General features: G+C 38.4%; 1 protein-coding gene across 3 annotated transcripts in view; it reads right to left on the reverse strand.

The window, feature by feature from the left end:
* The window catches only part of EYA3 (EYA transcriptional coactivator and phosphatase 3), a 96198-nt gene that overhangs the window by 53496 nt on the left and 25265 nt on the right, over positions 1 to 17437 (reverse strand). For all 3 annotated transcript variants that reach the window (XM_055398627.2, XM_055398625.2, XM_088844052.1), the window contains 3 exons: positions 9622 to 9665; positions 5353 to 5432; positions 301 to 367 (listed from right to left, as the gene is read on the reverse strand). In XM_055398627.2, the coding sequence (XP_055254602.1) occupies positions 301 to 367; positions 5353 to 5432; positions 9622 to 9665 (191 nt within the window). The remainder of the gene's footprint in view (positions 1 to 300; positions 368 to 5352; positions 5433 to 9621; positions 9666 to 17437) is intronic.

Consider the following 17437-nt stretch of genomic DNA (forward strand, 5'->3'; position numbering starts at 1 on the left):
TAATGAGAGGTAAAGCAGTGATACATTTTTGTCACTAATGGTATTTTACACTTTTCAGTGCCAACTCACTTTGAGAAAGCTCCTGGGTAACAGTGATCTACTTCAGACAATCATTAACTTTTTAAAAGGATGATACCTAGACTATATTTACATGGAATAAAAAAACTGGAGTAGGGCCAGAGAGAACGAGAGAGGTGAAAATAAGTTAAATGTCAACTTAACAGCTTAAATATCAAGTTACATTTTGCAGTGAATCTAGAGAAAAAGAATACAGATTTTTGAAACAATTATTCAACTTACTTTGCAGAATACATTTGTGAGGTATAATCATTGGATGAGCGAGGGATGTAATCGGTGCATGTCATAACTGAAAGAAAGATATCACCAGGTAAAAAGTTAGAACATTTCAAAAATGAAAGGGGGAAATTTCATGTCTCACTGTATAGTCTTTCAAACTAAGGAACAGAATAAAGCTTGGACATCAGAAATTTAAAAAGACTACACAGTAGAAATACCTCACTCTTCTAATAATGAGTTTATAGAGACTTTTAGAGACAGTAAAAGAAGCCAGAATGAAGGCGGTATAGAAAAGAGCTGAAGGTCAGTACCACCTGCTCTCTATATTTGGCTGTGCTGTGTGGCGTGTGGGATCTTAGTTTCCCAACCAGGTATCAAACCTGGGCCCTTAGCAGCGAAAGCATGGAATCCTAACCACTGGACCGCCAGGGAATTCCCAGTACCGATTGATTTCACCATCACCATCACTGTTCTAAAACCATAAATGAAGCAACTTCCTAAGCTCTCATCTACGCTCAGAGGTGAAGTTAAAATGCAAGATCCATGTCTAGGAAGCCACATTATACTTCTTCAGCTTATTTATTCTCTGGATGCTTACCCTATTCTGAGTAAAAGGTCATAAGGATGACCTGCAGGAAGACAGATTTGGAAAAAGTATCCAGTAACTGTTGCTGCTGCTGCTAAGTTGCTTCAGTCCTGTCCGACTCTGTGCGACCCCATAGACGGCAGCCCACCAGGCTCCCCCGTCCCTGGGATTCTCCAAGCAAGAAACTGGAGTGGGTTGTCATTTCCTCTCCAATGCATGAAAGTGAAAAGTGAAAGTGAGTTGCTCAGTCATGTCCGACTCTTAGTGACCCCATGGACGCAGCCCACCAGGCTCCTCCACCCATGGGATTTTCCAGGCAAGGGTACTGGAGTGGGGTGCCATTGCCTTCTCTGAACAACTGTTGCTACTGTTATATATAACCAGCAGCAGAAAGATGCAAGCATGCTTTTATACTATTATTTTTTTCAGCTTTGTAATAAAGCTTTAAGTTTGGAAAAGCAGAGACAGACCTGAGGAACTGATGTAACGCTCGGATAAACCATCAGGTAAAGGGACTTTCACAGCTACTGCCCTCTTGACCTCCATGATTTCATCTAGAACAGATACTGTCATGAGGCTTAATCCTCATGATTTCATTCGGGATAAATACTGTAAATATTCAACTCAAGTTTGACAGGTAGCAGAATCCTTTTCATTAGCAATATTTCAGTCCATATTATAGACAGAGCTACAACACATAGAGCTTGTACCAGATTCCTAAATTGTTCAAGAACATCCTTCAATATCTATTATAAGGGAGGTTCCTCTATTGTGAATAAGGTCTAAGGGTGAACCAACTAACTTTATGTCTAGCTGTGTTCTCTGAGTGTCTTATCCCAAAAGGGAACACTGATCGAGATCAGATGTGGGGTCAATTTATGCCCAACAGTAACACAAATCATCTGTGAATGAGCTTATCATGGCTCTTGCCTATTGTCACTGTTCACAGTCTCTGAAAATAATTCATAGCAATTTGCAGATTATACTAATCATTAATCACTTTGACAAAAATGAAGGGAATCTCAGTTAGATCTAAGGTTCTTATCGTCCATTACATAGAACGGAAGTTCATTTGGTTTCTACATAATGGTTCCTTCTCTGCTGACAAGTATTTTCAAAAACCCAAATTCTTTTCCTCTCATTTAATTCTAGAAGAGATTCGCAAAACATTCTAGGAGATCTAGGCCAATTTTTACTTCTCTAGAGAATGAATGAGCCTTAATCTTTGTGGTACTTGGGAACTATGAGAAGATTAAAAAGAGTCAAGGCATAATCTGCTTAATTATAACTTCTCTGCCTGCCCTTCTTCCCCCTCAAGCTGTGGGACAGCTGCCTTCCTACTAAATTGTAAAGCAGTATTAAGATCATTATTTTATGTGCATTAAAAACCCAAGTTTTCTGTTCCCTTGAGACAGAAAATTGCATCTGCGGTGGGATAATCAAGTTTCAGTGACCTATGTCAGTTACACGACAAAGCTGGATCCCAGATTAAAATTCCACAAAATGGAAATAGAACTCAAATTTCTTTAGCATTGTGTAAATAAATTTGGATGTGTTCAACTCTGCACTGTTTTAAGAAAAAAGGTAACGGCAGTGGAAACAAGGCAAAAACCTAGAAATATACTCTGAAAGTAAAACTAACAGGACATCCTGATGAATTTGAATTAAGGAATGAGGAAAACTGGGAATACAGGATAATTTCTAGGTTTTCAGCTTGAGAAATTGGAGGGATAGTGAAAATACTTCCAAAGATGAAGAATTTGGGGAAGAGAACAGCTTTGGTGAGGGCTAAGAGCAGAAAAAGCTTTCACATATTTTAAGTATGACTTTCCTTTTAGATTTCTAAGTGGAGATATCAAGTAGGCAGTAGGATACAAAAACAAAATTAGAGGAAGAAGTCAGACCAGGGATACAAATTTGTAATTCATTAACTACGTTTCAAATATTTAGAGTAATGAAATGGGTGAGAGAATACAGAAAGAACAAAGATGGTGGACTAGAACCAAACCCAGAGGCCCACTAACATTCAGAGATTAGACAGCAGAAGAAAGGCCAGCAAAGAAGAAAGGTGGGAGAAAGAGTGGTAAGAGGCAGGACACAAGCAGACAGAAATACCCACTGGAACCAGTATTTTCAGTTACTGAAAGGAACTAATGACTTTGACAAAAGCAGTTTCACTGCAAGAATGGTGACAAAGTTAAATTTGAGAGGGATGAAGAGTGAATGGGAGGAGACAAAGCAAGTGAGGGCAACTCTTTCCAGAGGTTCCAAGGGGGGTCATGGGACAAAGAGAAGGTCTGTAACTGGTGGGGAATATGGACTTCAAGGAGGGTTTTGTTTGTGCTTTAAGATGGAAGATACTGGATCATGTCTCCACAGACAGGATGGATTAAGAAGAGAAGAATAAGACAATGCAAGAATGGTATCAGGATAATCACAGTACCAAAGTCCTCGGGGTAGGTGAGAAGAGACAGAATGTGAAGCACAAACAAAAGGTCTTACCTTTCACAGGAACAAGAATACTATTTCCATTCTGACAAGAATAAAACAAGGTAACATGGGTACAAACACAAGTAGGGCTGAAGACTTGGTGGTAGTAGGTTAATAAGGGAATCTCCTGTCAGACAGCTTCTATTCGAGAAGAAATCATCAGTCAAAGATGAAGAAAGGTGAGCAGTATGGGTGCTCTGAGAGGAAAGAAATGGTGTGAAGTAGTAAAAGGTAAAACTCATGAGTAAAGTATAGTAGGGTGCCCACTTAAGGCCCTGTGAGTAAACAGTCAGCTAAGTGTATAAACTACCCAGTAATGTTCAGCTGTTTAATGTAATACTTACAGAGAAGGTGGACAGTTGGATTAAATCAGGATTGGGGTTCAGCAAGGACAGTACAAGAGGCAAAATTATTGAAGGTATTAGGAAGGGAGTTAATTATAATAAAGAACTACAGAATCCATGTGGAGTAAAAAGGGATAGGAAAAGCAGAGGGACATTATGGGTGTTGGATAGGTCATCTACATGGACGTTCAAATTACCAAGAACAATAAAGGTCTGGATGGAGAAGAAAACAAAGATCTAGTCTTTAAAGAGCAAAATGACTAGGAGTTCAGTCTGAGGTAAAAAGAAAGCTGGAGGAAGGGGCATAAATATATACTTCAAAGGAACTAGAGTTTTTGAAAGAAAAAAAGAGAAATAATTTTTAAGAAGCAAGAAGACTCAACTTACTTCTGGGTCCTGAAGTATAAAAGGAGCAGACCTTTTCCTTGGGGATGTGAAGTGAAAGTCGCTTAGTCGTGTCCGACTCTTTGCGACTCCATGGACTATACAGTCCATGGAATTCTCCAGGCCAGAATACTGGAGTGGGTAGCCTTGCCCTTCTCCAGGGGATCTTCCGAACCCAGGGATCAAACCCTGGTCTCCAGTATTGCGGGCAGATTGTTTACCCCTGAGCCACACGGAAGCCCAAGAATACTGGAGTGAGATATTAAAAAAATTAGAGGAGACACCTTTCGTTGATTAGAGCAGTTCCCATATGTATCAGAGTTACCTAGCTATCTTCTTGAAAATCTAGATTCTCATCCACAACAGGTCTTCTTAATGATAATCACTGAAGATGAGGCTGGAATGCTACATTACAAATAAGCACTCTAGGTAACTCTCAGGTATGCTAAAAGTTTGAGAAGTACTGGAACAGCATCTTTGAGGAATTAATATATACAACTCAAGACATAACCATTTTTTTTAAAGGCATACCATCTTGCATTACATGGGAATTATGTAAGGTTAAGCATCTTAAGATATATCTCCTAAACACATGTCTTTTTATAAAGCAACGTACACAAATTTATTCTTCTGAAGTGTGTGGTATAATATGAAAAGGGCTATTTAATTTAAAGGAGGACTATCTGCCTATGGGGCACACCACCATGATATTCCAAAGAAAGCTTAGATCTCCACAAGAAGAAAAAAACAAAAACATTCTACAAATTTTTGGCTAAGGTTTGGTAAGCAGAGGGTGTATCCTATTGAGATCGGTCTCCCTCAGGGCCCGGTATCAATCTCGGGCTCTCAGGGGACTACTTTTCTTTTTTTTTTGGCCTAGACGGATAGGTAGAATCATTTGGTTATTAGAAAGATGGAAACACATCAAGCCATCCAGAGAAGCAGTCAGAGGTTGGCCCATAAACTTTTCTGATTTTGAGTAAAGCACTATTTACTACCTTTAGAAGAACATTCAATCTCAAAACAAAACACAATCACCAATCCCTAGGAGTGGATCCCATGTGATTTTGTTCCTTAGCTGGTAGGTCAATAAGGTTTATAGGAGGGCATAAGGATGAACACATATATAAGGCAATGAAAGGATTCTGGATATTCTGATACAAGTGAGGAAATCAGTGAAAACCAATTATAAAAGGTCAGCATCACCTGGTCATAGGAATATGTTCATGATGCACAGAATATGGTACTTACTTTCCTCTGACATGGTAAGGTTTGAAGCAAGGCTTGAAGTTTCAGGTTTCTGATCATTGACTTCGGGGTTGTTTACTTGACTGGGAAAACCAAAATGAATACATTAGCCTCTGATTGTTGATCTGCTGCATTGCTAAAAGTGATTAAATCAAACCAATTTCTTCCTAGATAAGGGGCAAGGTAAGTCTACTTCATGAAGTCCTTATTCTTAGTTTTTATCAGCTACCTAACAGCTAAGGCCAGGCTGAGTACCTTCAGCATTCCAGTTCTTTGTCACATCCCTAGACCATGACTGTTTTTATACCACGTGGAAATTTCATGTAAGCAACAGGCAACTCAGATTTTCTCTAAAGACCACATGGTAAAAGAAAAACTCTATAGCAACCTTAAACTGCTCTCACTTTATTTCCAAAGTACTAAAGGAATGTAGGGAGATGACTAACTTCAGACAATGATCCTCACAATCTCTTGAAAAGCTTTTTCAAATTACACATGCTTACACAAGAAGGGGTTCTGAACCTTAAGATGGTGCATTACACTGCACTTGTTTTCCCCCAATTAAAAACAATTTTTTGTTATTATACCCCAAACTTAGCAAAATCTTTTTTAAAAAACTTATAACACAAATTAAGAGAAATTGAAAAAGACTAAGTCCTACAAACTAGGAGGATAAATCATTAAGTTAGATACTTTAGTGTTTGGAAGATCCTCACTGAGATTCTGAAATGGAGATCACCCTTTGATCTTTCACAACGTCCTCCTTTTCCTTTTACCTTACTTTCCAACTCTCCCCATATTCCCGCAACCCCCAGTACGGTACAGTGCTTAAGGGTGCAGACTCTGGAACCCCCAGACTGCTTGAGTTCATATTGCACTTTACCAAAACTAGCTTTATGGATTTAGGCAAGTCACTGAACTTCTCTGTACTCCAGTTTTTTCAACCGTCAATGAGGGATAATTATAGAACCTATCTTTCAGGGCTGTTATAGGGATTAATGAATCAATATATGAAAAGTATTTAGAGCAAAGACTAGAAGAGAGTAAGCACAATGTAACTGTAGCCAGTACTATTATAATACAACTTCTCCCCAGTCCAAGTATCCTTCCCACATTCATGCTCCTGCAGCAAGAAATCTGCTTTGCTGTTCTACACTCTAGAAGAAGTGGAGGACACTGTCGCAGATACTCCACATACTGGGAAAAACTTTATTTTCACTTATTAAGTTAGCAAAGACAAAAAGTTTGTGACATTATATTGGAGAAGTATGAAAAGAACTATAGTTACATATTCATGGTGGGTGAGTAACTGGAACTGGTGTGTATAAAGTAAACTAATGAAGAAGTATTTTCTTTGCAACATGATTTGTTATATAAAATTTTGGAAACCAATGTCCAACTGGTTAAAAACTGGGTAAAAAATATGTAACGTATCCACATACAAGGGAACACTATGCCATCATCAAAAATTTTTTTTTCACTTTTTCTTTTTTTGGAAAGATAAGACTAATAAACAGTAAGAATAGTTTCTACATAGAAAAATTTAAAAAGAAATGTTACTGATAAAAAAAAGTACAAAGCACCAAAATTCTTAAAGCTCTCATATCTTTTCTGAATGAACCTCTAATATTCATGCATAGTATCAATAAAGGTTTTTTCCCTGGTATATTCTGAATGTTCATTTTTCCTCAGATGTAACTAATTTTAAAAAGTAAATCCCCAGATGAAGTTTATCTTAATCTATTTACTCAAATGTTTGTACTTTCAAAATAGTACTTAATATAATAACCAAGATATGACTATGGGAATTGAAAGGTACGGGTAAGAAATCATACTAAGTGGTTGTATCACTGTTTCCCAAAATGGCTTATTTCTTATAATTACCTGAATGATTGGTAAAAATACAGACTTCTGAGCCCCATCTTATGCCTAATTAAATAGGATTCCAAGGAGAACCGTATAAACCCAGACAAGAACTTCACATTTCTGACTGTAATGACTGGTCTATGTATAAGACTGGTCTGAGTAAGTCTGGGGATCATTGTTATACCAACTGTTGAAAGACTATTTCTAGATCTTGTATTGTAGAAGGTATACTTGTATGGTCTGGTGTACAATGAACAAGTTCCTAAAACCCTATGGTCCTGGATTCTTACAGCAAAATCTCCTACGTATTCAACTGTCTAGAGATTAAACAGAAACAAAAGCACCAAGACAGTGAATTAACTCTAGCACTTTGTTAAATATTTGAAATTATATCTAGAAAAATTATTACTATCTCATAATATGATTATCCTCAGTCATATAAAATTTACTTAACAACGTGTATGATGGGGGAAAAAATGCTCCAAAACAAGATTTCCCTCCTCCAAAAAAAAAGAGCAAAAACACCCAAGCTCCAAAAGCATCACAAATACCTCTTTCTCATTCAATGAAATTTTTGACAATAATGAACACAAACCAATGAATGGATAAACAAAACGTGGTATGGACTACTACGGAGTATTATTCAGCTTTAAAAAGGAAGGAAAGGAAGGAAACTCTGACACACGCTACAAATGGATAAGCCATTAAGACATCCGGCTAAATGAAACAATTCACAGAAAGACAAATAGTTTATGACTGTGCTAATACAGGGTATTTAAGAGTAGTCAGAATCACAGACAGAGCAGAATGATGGTTGCCAGGAGCTAGAAGAAGGGGGAAATGGAGAGTCTGATGAATACAGAGTTTCAGTTTGGGAAGATAAAAAAAGTTCTGGAGATAGATGGCAATGATTGCACAACAATGTGAATGTACTTAGTACCACTGGATTATACGCTTAAAAATGACTGAAATGGTGAATTTTAGGTGATTTGTATTTTATCCCAATAAAGCAGTTGCTGAAGGAGACAGAAGGAATAATAGCAGGAAAAGATGAAGCTGACAGGCTCCATTATACAAGTGGAGAGAGATGAGCAAGGGAATTAACTTCAGAGAAAAGGGACGCAGAGAATATTATAGAGAAGCAGTGAAGCAGTTAAGGGGGCAGATTTGGTGATAAGACAAGTAAGGCAGTTCCTATCCACTTCTGATTTCTCTTTGCATTAGGAAGCCAGATCCCCAGCTGAGTAAATGGAAGGGGAGGGGCGAGGAGAGGCAGCAGCAGGAGGGAAGAAGGGAGGGAGGGAGGCAGGAAGAAAGGAAGGCAGGCTGAGAGGCAGGGAGGAAAGGAGAGAAGGAACGAAGGAAGGTAAGGAGGAAAGAGAAACGATTTTACGACTGTGAAATAAACCAGGAAGCATGACTGGACCACCAAGAATGTTTAAGTGCCCACTGAGATGTAATCATGACTGGAAACTAAGACCAGTGAGCACACTTTTGTGTTCCCCTATCAGTGTTCAGATGACTGGGAATAAGCATGAAACAGGTGAATAGGAGGGTTTAACTAGGGTTTTTAAACACTAGGTTAGGCTAGGGAAGGATGACAGGGAAAAAGGAGAGGAAGTTAAGAATATTTGTAAGAAACTGATTAAAGTAATAGATCTTATCTTTTGAGCAGCACAGGAAGATACTGAAGTCTTTTTTGAGGGAAAGGTCAACGCCTGACAGTGAAAATATGACAGATCATGGTCACTGTAAGTGGAAATGTAGAGGAAGACAGAGGGCTAGTGTGACAATAGAATAAATGAGCTGGAATGCTAGTGTGTGAGGTGTAAGATTAGGATGCTTGAAATTAAGATGTTAGAGGGTTACTGATTCATCTGGCTGGTAGACAAACAACAGGAGGTAAGAACTGTGGACAACTGAAAATCATGGTGCTGTGCAAGTCAGAGCATGACATGCAAAGAAGCTGCCTCTTTTCTGTAAGGGGAGCAGAGCTAGTGATTAAGGTGTCCCATGTCCATTTGGTAATTAAGGATTAACTCTTTGTATTTTTTTAATTTCTATTTTTCCTATTGTATATACTGTATACCTAACTGAAGAATATTCACCATTGTGTCTCCTTCATATATCACAGGATCTGAGTGATAACATGAGATTGGTACATTATGCTGAATAAATAATGAATAAACAAGGAGAAAAATTCAGCACTTGTGTGTTTCAAGGACAAACTTTAAGGACAAAGTTTCAGAGGATAATTTTCACCTTAAATCACATAATTTCGAAACATAAAAACTGATGCTGAAAACCAAAATGACGGTAAGTAAATCCAAATCATGTCCACATACTGATCAGCAGGTAAAAACAAGTTATAAGTAGGTCATTAAAAAGAAATTCAACTTTGTATACCTTAAAGTTTGCTCTCCTGATTCCTGCATCTTGGCTTTCTTCACCTGTAAAATAAATATACAAAAGCATCAATGTCATGATCTGTTTTTAAAATCATCTAGCTACTCAAATGGCAGCCTCAGATTAACTAATAAATTACAGGGTAACTGTTTCCTTTTGTCTTGCTTAGACTTAGATTTATTTCATTAACCCCTGATATATTTTAAAGATGGACTTGTTTTTCACATGGGGCTCTCTTTTTTCTTTTTAATGAAAACAGTGTCTTCTAAAATCAAGGTAAAATAAAAGGTTTACCAGGATTTTTACTCAACACAATGTTTACCAAGATAAGGTATCCAAACTTGAAATCAAACTGGTTACTTTTAAATTTTAACAGACACATAAATATATCTTCAAACAGTAATCATCTAACCATTTATTTAAAAGAAATATCTTTATATTTATATTACTTACATGCTAAAAATAAAAATAAATTCCTATCAGATTACCAGTAATTTAAAAAATATGCTTCACACTATTCTGTTTTTTCCCATATTTTCATCTTCTCTAAATCCTTCTAAGGTAAAAGTATTTCCACTGAAACAGTTTAAGAAGTCACAAATGGAAGATGTATGGTTAACATTACTAATGGTTTTCCTGTTGTTGTTGTTTTAAATATTACAAAGAATCTGATTTTAGAGTTTTTGAATTAGAATAACTAGTTACAGAAGTAAGCTTAGTGTGCTTAGCCATACAAATTATGAATATGGAAAAGACTCTGATGCTGGGAAGGACTGGGGGTGGGAGGAGACGGGGATGACAGAGAATGAGATGGCTGGATGGCATCACCAACTCGATGGACATGAGTTTGAGTGAACTCCGGGAGTTGGTGATGGACAGGGAGGCCTGGCATGCTGTGATTCATGGGGTCGCAAAGAGTCAGACACGACTGAATGACTGAACTGAACTGAACAAGTATTTCAAGTTCTCAAAGTACAAAGAGTAATGCCAACCCATTACAAGGAGTTAGGTATGCACAGAGGCAGAAACTCTGCTGAACAATTTTTTTTTAGGCCATGGTGTGCAGCATACAGGATCTTAGTTTCCCAACGAAGGACTGAACCTGTGCCCCCTGCACTGGGAGTCTTAACCACTGGACCACCAGGGAAGTCCCTGCTAATAAACAATTTTAAACAAACATATTAGGTGGGAATATAGCTATTAAATATTATTAAATTTAAAATTTCAAAGTAAATAATAAATACAACATAAATCCCAGGTCCATTCAATTTCTCATGGACATCTATTCTTCATGAGAAAACATGACAAGATAAATAGAACCAAATATTCTTGGATCCTTGCTTATGGCATATCAACTGACATTATATAACGCTGCCTTAACTTTCACAGGTGCCAATAAAGGTAAAATTAATAAGGGGTATTAAAAAATCCTCTAAGTTTACAAACAAAATTACAAAAGTATATGAAGAAAAAGGAAACAAAAACAAAACCTTTGAGGTAGATAAACCCTTAGTAAACATGATATTAAATTCAAAAGCCATAAAGGAGAAAATAGGTTGATTTTACCATATGATAAACGATACCATAAACCAACAAGGAGGTAAAGGGATTACAGGACGGTATATACACTGTGACAAAAGAATTTAACGGTATTACAAATACATGACATAACCTCAATGAAAGGTATGGGAGAAAAATGCACTCATGTAATAATGCTGGAAAACTGTTTTGACTGGAAACTGAAAGGCTTAAGACAAGAAAAATTCAACTTAATACAGGTTCTTAGAAAAATCTGCTGTCCTTCCCACCTGAAGATGATAGTATTTACGTAATACCAGATAATAAAGTAATTTTCCAATAGTGGTGATGAATTTATGCTTAGCTCACCCAAAGACTCTCTTTGCATCAAAGAAATGAAGTTAAAACAGTCTATGGTTTACAAACAGTAACCCATACAAAGAAAACTAGAGCAAACAAGAATCTAACTTATCACAGTCTTCCTTGTATTAGAGCCACAAAGTAACAAATTTAGCTAGAAAACTCTCAAAAAAAAAAAAAGCTCTGGAGCAAAATTTTAAAATATATTCATAATAGCCTTGCAAGGAAGAACTATGCTTTTTCATTTTTTATCTACTACAGTGCCAACTCAGTAGAGTGCTGCTGCTGCTGCTAAGTCACTTCAGTCGTGTCTGACTCTGTGCGACCCCAGAGACGGCAGCCCACCAGGCTCCCCTGTCCCTGGGATTCTCCAGGCAAGAACACTGGAGTGGGTTGCCATTCCCTTCTCCAGGGGATCTTCCCAACCCAGGGATCAAACCCGTCTCCTACATTTCAGGCAGATTTTTCATCATCTGAGCCACCAGGGAAGCCCTTACCAATAGTCATCTAATTATTAATTTGACTTCCAGAACTTGACATAAGGAAATGAGCATACAGAGAGTGAAAATAAGCGTTCCAAATGATCAGAAAGGTAAATACCTGTGGCAGAGACAACTGCCTGTTCCATCACTGCATAGGAGCATGACTCGCAATGGGAGGCAAGAAATGTGTCTTTTTAAGTTCATAGGCTACCAGTTCAAAAGAGGTCACGACTGGATCTAGTAGAAACTAGAGAGCATCAGATCCTGGACTTGATCTGGATGCAGCAATGGATGGAATTTGGGGCTGTTTCTCTTAAGAGAAATGTATGGGGAAAGGAGTTACATATTGTTTTTTATGTAAAAAAATCAAACAGGTGAACCAAAGAAAAGATGGTAGATTCAAATATGAATATTCACTAGTCTTTTTCCTCTCCCTGCTTACACAGGATGCTATAGACTGAATGTCTGTATTCTGACCGCCCCCAACCAATTCATATTTCGAAATTTTATCCCCAATATGATAAAATGTGCAAGTGGGGCTTTTGGGGTGATAAGATGATGAGGGTGGAGCCCTCACAAATGCAATTAGTGCCCTTATAAAGGAGACCTCCTTTGCTATACAGCAAAAATATAGCAGTCTATAAGCCAGGAAGCAGGCCCTTCAGTTCAGTCCAGTTCAGTTGCTCAGTGGTGTCCGACTCTCTGCGACCCCATGAATCACAGCACGCCAGGCCTCCCTGTCCATCACCAACTCCTGGAGTTCACTCAAACTCATGTCCATAGAGTCGCTGACGCCATCCAGCCATCTCATTCTCTGTCGTCCCCTTCTCCTCCCGCCCCCAATCATTCCCAGGATCAGAGTCTTTTCCAGTGAGTCAACATGTTGCATGAGGTGGCCAAAGTATTGCAGTTTCAGCTTTAGCATCAGTCCCTCCAATGAACACCCAGGATTGATCTCCTTTAGAATGGACTGGTTGGATCTCCTTGCAGTCCAAGGGACTCTCAAAGAGTCTTCTCCAGCACCACAGTTCAAAAGCATCAATTCTTCAGCGATCAGCTTTCTTCACAGTCCAACTCTCACATCCATACATGACCACGGGAAAAACCATAGCCTTGACTAGACGGACCTTGGTTGGCAAAGTAATGTCTCTGCTTTTTAATATACTATCTAGGTTGGTCATAACTTTCCTTCCAAGGAGTAAGCATCTTTTAATTTCATGGCTGCAATCAGCATCTGCAGTGATTTTGCCCTTACCAGACACCAAATCACTTATATGTTTGGAATCTAAAATATGATACAAATGAATTATCTATGAAATAGAAACAGACCCACAAACATAGAGAACAGACTTGTGGTTGCCAAGGGAAAGGGGAGTGGAAGAGGGGTGGACTGGGAATTGGTGATTAGCAGATGCAAAGTATTATATATATGTATAACTGAATCACTTTGCTGTATACCAGAAACTAACACATTATATACCAACCACACCTCAATAAAATAAAATTTTTTAAAAATCATAACTTTATCATTATCAACTTGGGACAGGACCATTCTTTCCACTGAAGCTTTAGATTGCTACTATTCTGCGAAAATTTTCCTCAACATCTGACATTAACTCTTTTTATCCTAGTTATTTTTAACAGTTAATACATGTTCTACATTTTCCGTATTTGTCTATTTCGCACCCATTAATCACAGGGCCAAACTAAGAGCCAAAGTTGCTTACATCTCCCCTGCAATCCAGATCCTATACCTTGAACCATATTCTGAACTATATTCCCCTGCTCTAAATAAACCCAGGGTCAGATACCTAGTGATAGTTTCTGTACCTCAAACCTCCCATCATAAATAAACAATTACCCTGCCTTACCTTGCCTGTTCAGTTCAGTCCAGTTCAGTCGCTCAGTCGTGTCCGACTCTTTGCGACTCCATGAATCGCAGCACACCAGGCCTCCCTGTCCATCACCAACTCCCGGAGTTTATCCAAACTCATGTCCACTGAGTCAGTGATGCCATCCAACCATCTCATCCTATGTCATCCCCTTCTCCTCCTGCCCCCAATCCCTCCCAGAATCAGGGTCTGTTCCAATGAGTCAACTCTTCGCATGAGGTGGCCAAAGTATTAGTGTTTCAGCTTTAGCATCAGTCCTTCCAATGAACACCCAGGACTGATCTCCTTTAGGATGGACTGGCTGGATCTCCTTCCAGTCCAAGGGACTCTCAAGAGTCTTCTGCAACACCACAGTTCAAAAGCATCAATTCTTCAGTGCTCAGCTGTCTTCACAGTCCAACTCTCACATCCATACATGACCACGGGAAAAACCATTGCCTTGACTAGACGGACCTTGGTTGGCAAAGTAATGTCTCTGCTTTTTAATATACTATCAAGGTTGGTCATAACTTTCCTTCCAAGGAGCAAGCGTCTTTTAATTTCATGCCTGTAATCACCATGTACAGTGATTTTTGAGCCCAAAAAAATAAAGTCTGACACTGATTCCACTGATTCCCCATCTATTTCCCATGAAGTGATGGGACCAGATGCCATGATCTTAGTTTTCTGAATGTTGAGTTTTAAGCCAACTTTCTCACTCCCCTCTTTTACTTTCATCAAGAGGCTTTTTAGTTCCTCTTCACTTTCTGCCATAAGGGTGGTGTCATCTGCATATCTGAGGTTATTGATATTTCTCCCAGCAATCTTGATTCCAGCTTGTGCTTCTTCCAGCCCAGCATTTCTCATGATGTACTCTGCATATAAGTTAAATAAGCAGGGTGACAATATACAGCCTTGACGTACTCCTTTTCCTATTTGGAACCAGTCCGTTGTTCCATGTCCAGTTCTAACTGTTGCTTTCTGACCTGCATACAGGTTTCTCAAGAGGCAGGTCAGGTGGTCTGGGATTCCCATCTCTTTCAGAATTTTCCACAGTTGATTGTGATCCACACAGTCAAAGGCTTTGGCATGGTCAATGAAGCAGAAATAGATGTTTTTCTGGAACTCTCTTGCTTTTTCCATGATCCAATGGATATTGGCAATTTGATCTCTGGTTCCTCTGCCTTTTCTAAAATCAGCTTGAACATCTGGAAGTTCACAGTTCATGTATTGCTGAAACCTGGCTTGGAGAATTTTGAGCATGACTTTGCTAGCATGTGAGATGAGTGCAATTGTGCAGTAGTTTGAACATTCTTTGGCATTGCCTTTCTTTGGGATTGGAATGAAAACTGACCTTTTCCAGTCCTGTGGCCACTGCTGAGTTTTCCAAATTTGCTGGCATATTGAGTGCAACACTTTCACAGCATCATCTTTCAGGATTTGAAATAGCTCAACTGGAATTCCATCACCTCAACTAGCTTTGTTCGTAGTGATGCTTTCTAAGGCCCACTTGACTTCACATTCGAGGATATCTGGCTCTAGGTGAGTGATCACACCATCCTGATTATCTGGGTCGTGAAGATCTTTTTTGTACCTTGCCTGTAGAAACCTCAATTAAGACTGTGGCCTATGCATTTCCCTATGATACATTCTAGGATTGCTCTATGCGTCTCTGCCTCCTGAGTGACACTGGTGCTCTCCCTGTGACCTGTGGTGGCATGCTCTGTCTCTTTATTTCTAAGAGAATTGTAACAGTAAACTTTTCTCTCAATGGCACTGAACTCTTTGTGTTGTCTCTCAGTTACCTTTATAAATTAAGGCCCAGGTACAAACGGAGAAGGCAATGGCAAGCCACTCCAGTACTCTTGCCTAGAAAATCCCATGGACGGAGAAGCCTGGTGGGCTGCAGTCCGTGGGGTCGCTAAGGGTCGGACACGACTGAGCGACTTCACTTTCACTTTTCACTTTCCACTTTCACACATTGGAGAAGGAAATGGCAACCCACTCCAGTGTTCTTGCCTGGAGAATCCCAGGGACAGGGGAGCCTGGTGGGCTTCCATCTGTGGGGTCACACAGAGTCGGACACGACTGAAGTGACTTAGCAGCAGCAGCAGCAACAAACCAATTTTAAAAAAAAGAAAGATGTCCCATGACAATCACCATTTACAGTCAGCATAAAATTTTTATTTTTTTAAATTAAAAAAGATTTTTTTGGCTGTGCCACGTGGCTTGTGAGATCTTAGTCTCAAGTATCACACCCATGTCCCTGTTAGTGGAAGTGGAGATTCCCAGCCACTGGACCACCAGGAATTCCCAGAAAACCTGCTTTTAAACCACTTTAATTTCTCACCTCTCTCTGAAATAACAGGTTTTGCACGTCATGTTATAGAAACTGAGTAGAACGACAAGGAAATGCAGAGGGGGAAAAATGACTCACTACCTTAAATAGGTAAGGAGCAACTAACGATACTCATGTCAGCAGTATGTCAACATTTGCATAAGCCTTTTGAAACTATGACTGGACGTTTGTCTTACAACATTAAAATCTCAATGACACAATCTTTCTTGATACATGCAGTGTCTCTAATCCAGCCATTTGTTCTTACAGTGTATATCTTGCTACATCGCTGAGGATGATTTTTAACTCTACCATTTCCCTGATTACTAATGTTCTACCAGGGATAGGGAAATGACATTTTAAGTGTTTCAGAAGGTCATTTTACCAACTGCTTAGGTCTTCCTAGCTTTACACTCAAATGAGGGGACCAAAAGAGTAACAGCAAAGGAATCACTGATATGCATGTCTCAACATAAAGTAAAATACTTAAAATATATTATAGGTCTTTATCATTTAAATGGAAGCAGGTGACCATCTTTCACTGATGTAAAGAATACATCTAGAACATGAAAAACATACCCTGTTATCTGCTTTCAAAATTCAAAGCTTTTTAGGCAGGACTTTTACTGAGAGGTAAAAATGTACCACTCACTATTCTCTTAAAATAAAATGCAAGAAGCTTATTCAGGAGAGCAAATTGAATCAGTATTTATCTTATTTCAGAAAAAGAAGCTCAAGTAAAAGGAAAACATTCTTTAAGAAAAAAGTATTTTAAGAGAATGATTCCTATGTCTTCCTTTTTTAAATGCTACGGGTTTAAAAAAAAAAAAAAACATTTAAAAAGACCAAAAGCAAAAAAAAAAAAAACCATGGTAAGGCAATAAATCTGTAACACCCAAGTACATTTAAAATAATTTATGTTAAATATTTAAAATAAATTAAGAATTCAACTTATTCTCGAGGATCTTATCTATTTTAAAGAATTAGCCAGTGGTCAAATTATATTTTCTTCAACTATTACTAACTTTAAAAAATTTACTCAGGGAAATTTAGGCAAAAATAAAACTAGATATTCTAGCAGAAATGGTATATACTGTTTGGTAAATGTCCTCTTTTTATTTTCTAAAAACTTTCACGAACACCATTGCTTTACAAACGACAACAATTTATTTTATATTGGAGTACAGCCGATCAACAATGCTGTGATAGCTTCACATGGACAACAATAGGACTCAGCCATACATATA

The sequence above is a fragment of the Moschus berezovskii genome, chromosome 2 (genome assembly GCF_049115385.1).
Source record: "Moschus berezovskii isolate FMDL1 chromosome 2, NW_MosBer_1.0, whole genome shotgun sequence".
Lineage (NCBI taxonomy): Eukaryota > Metazoa > Chordata > Mammalia > Artiodactyla > Moschidae > Moschus > Moschus berezovskii.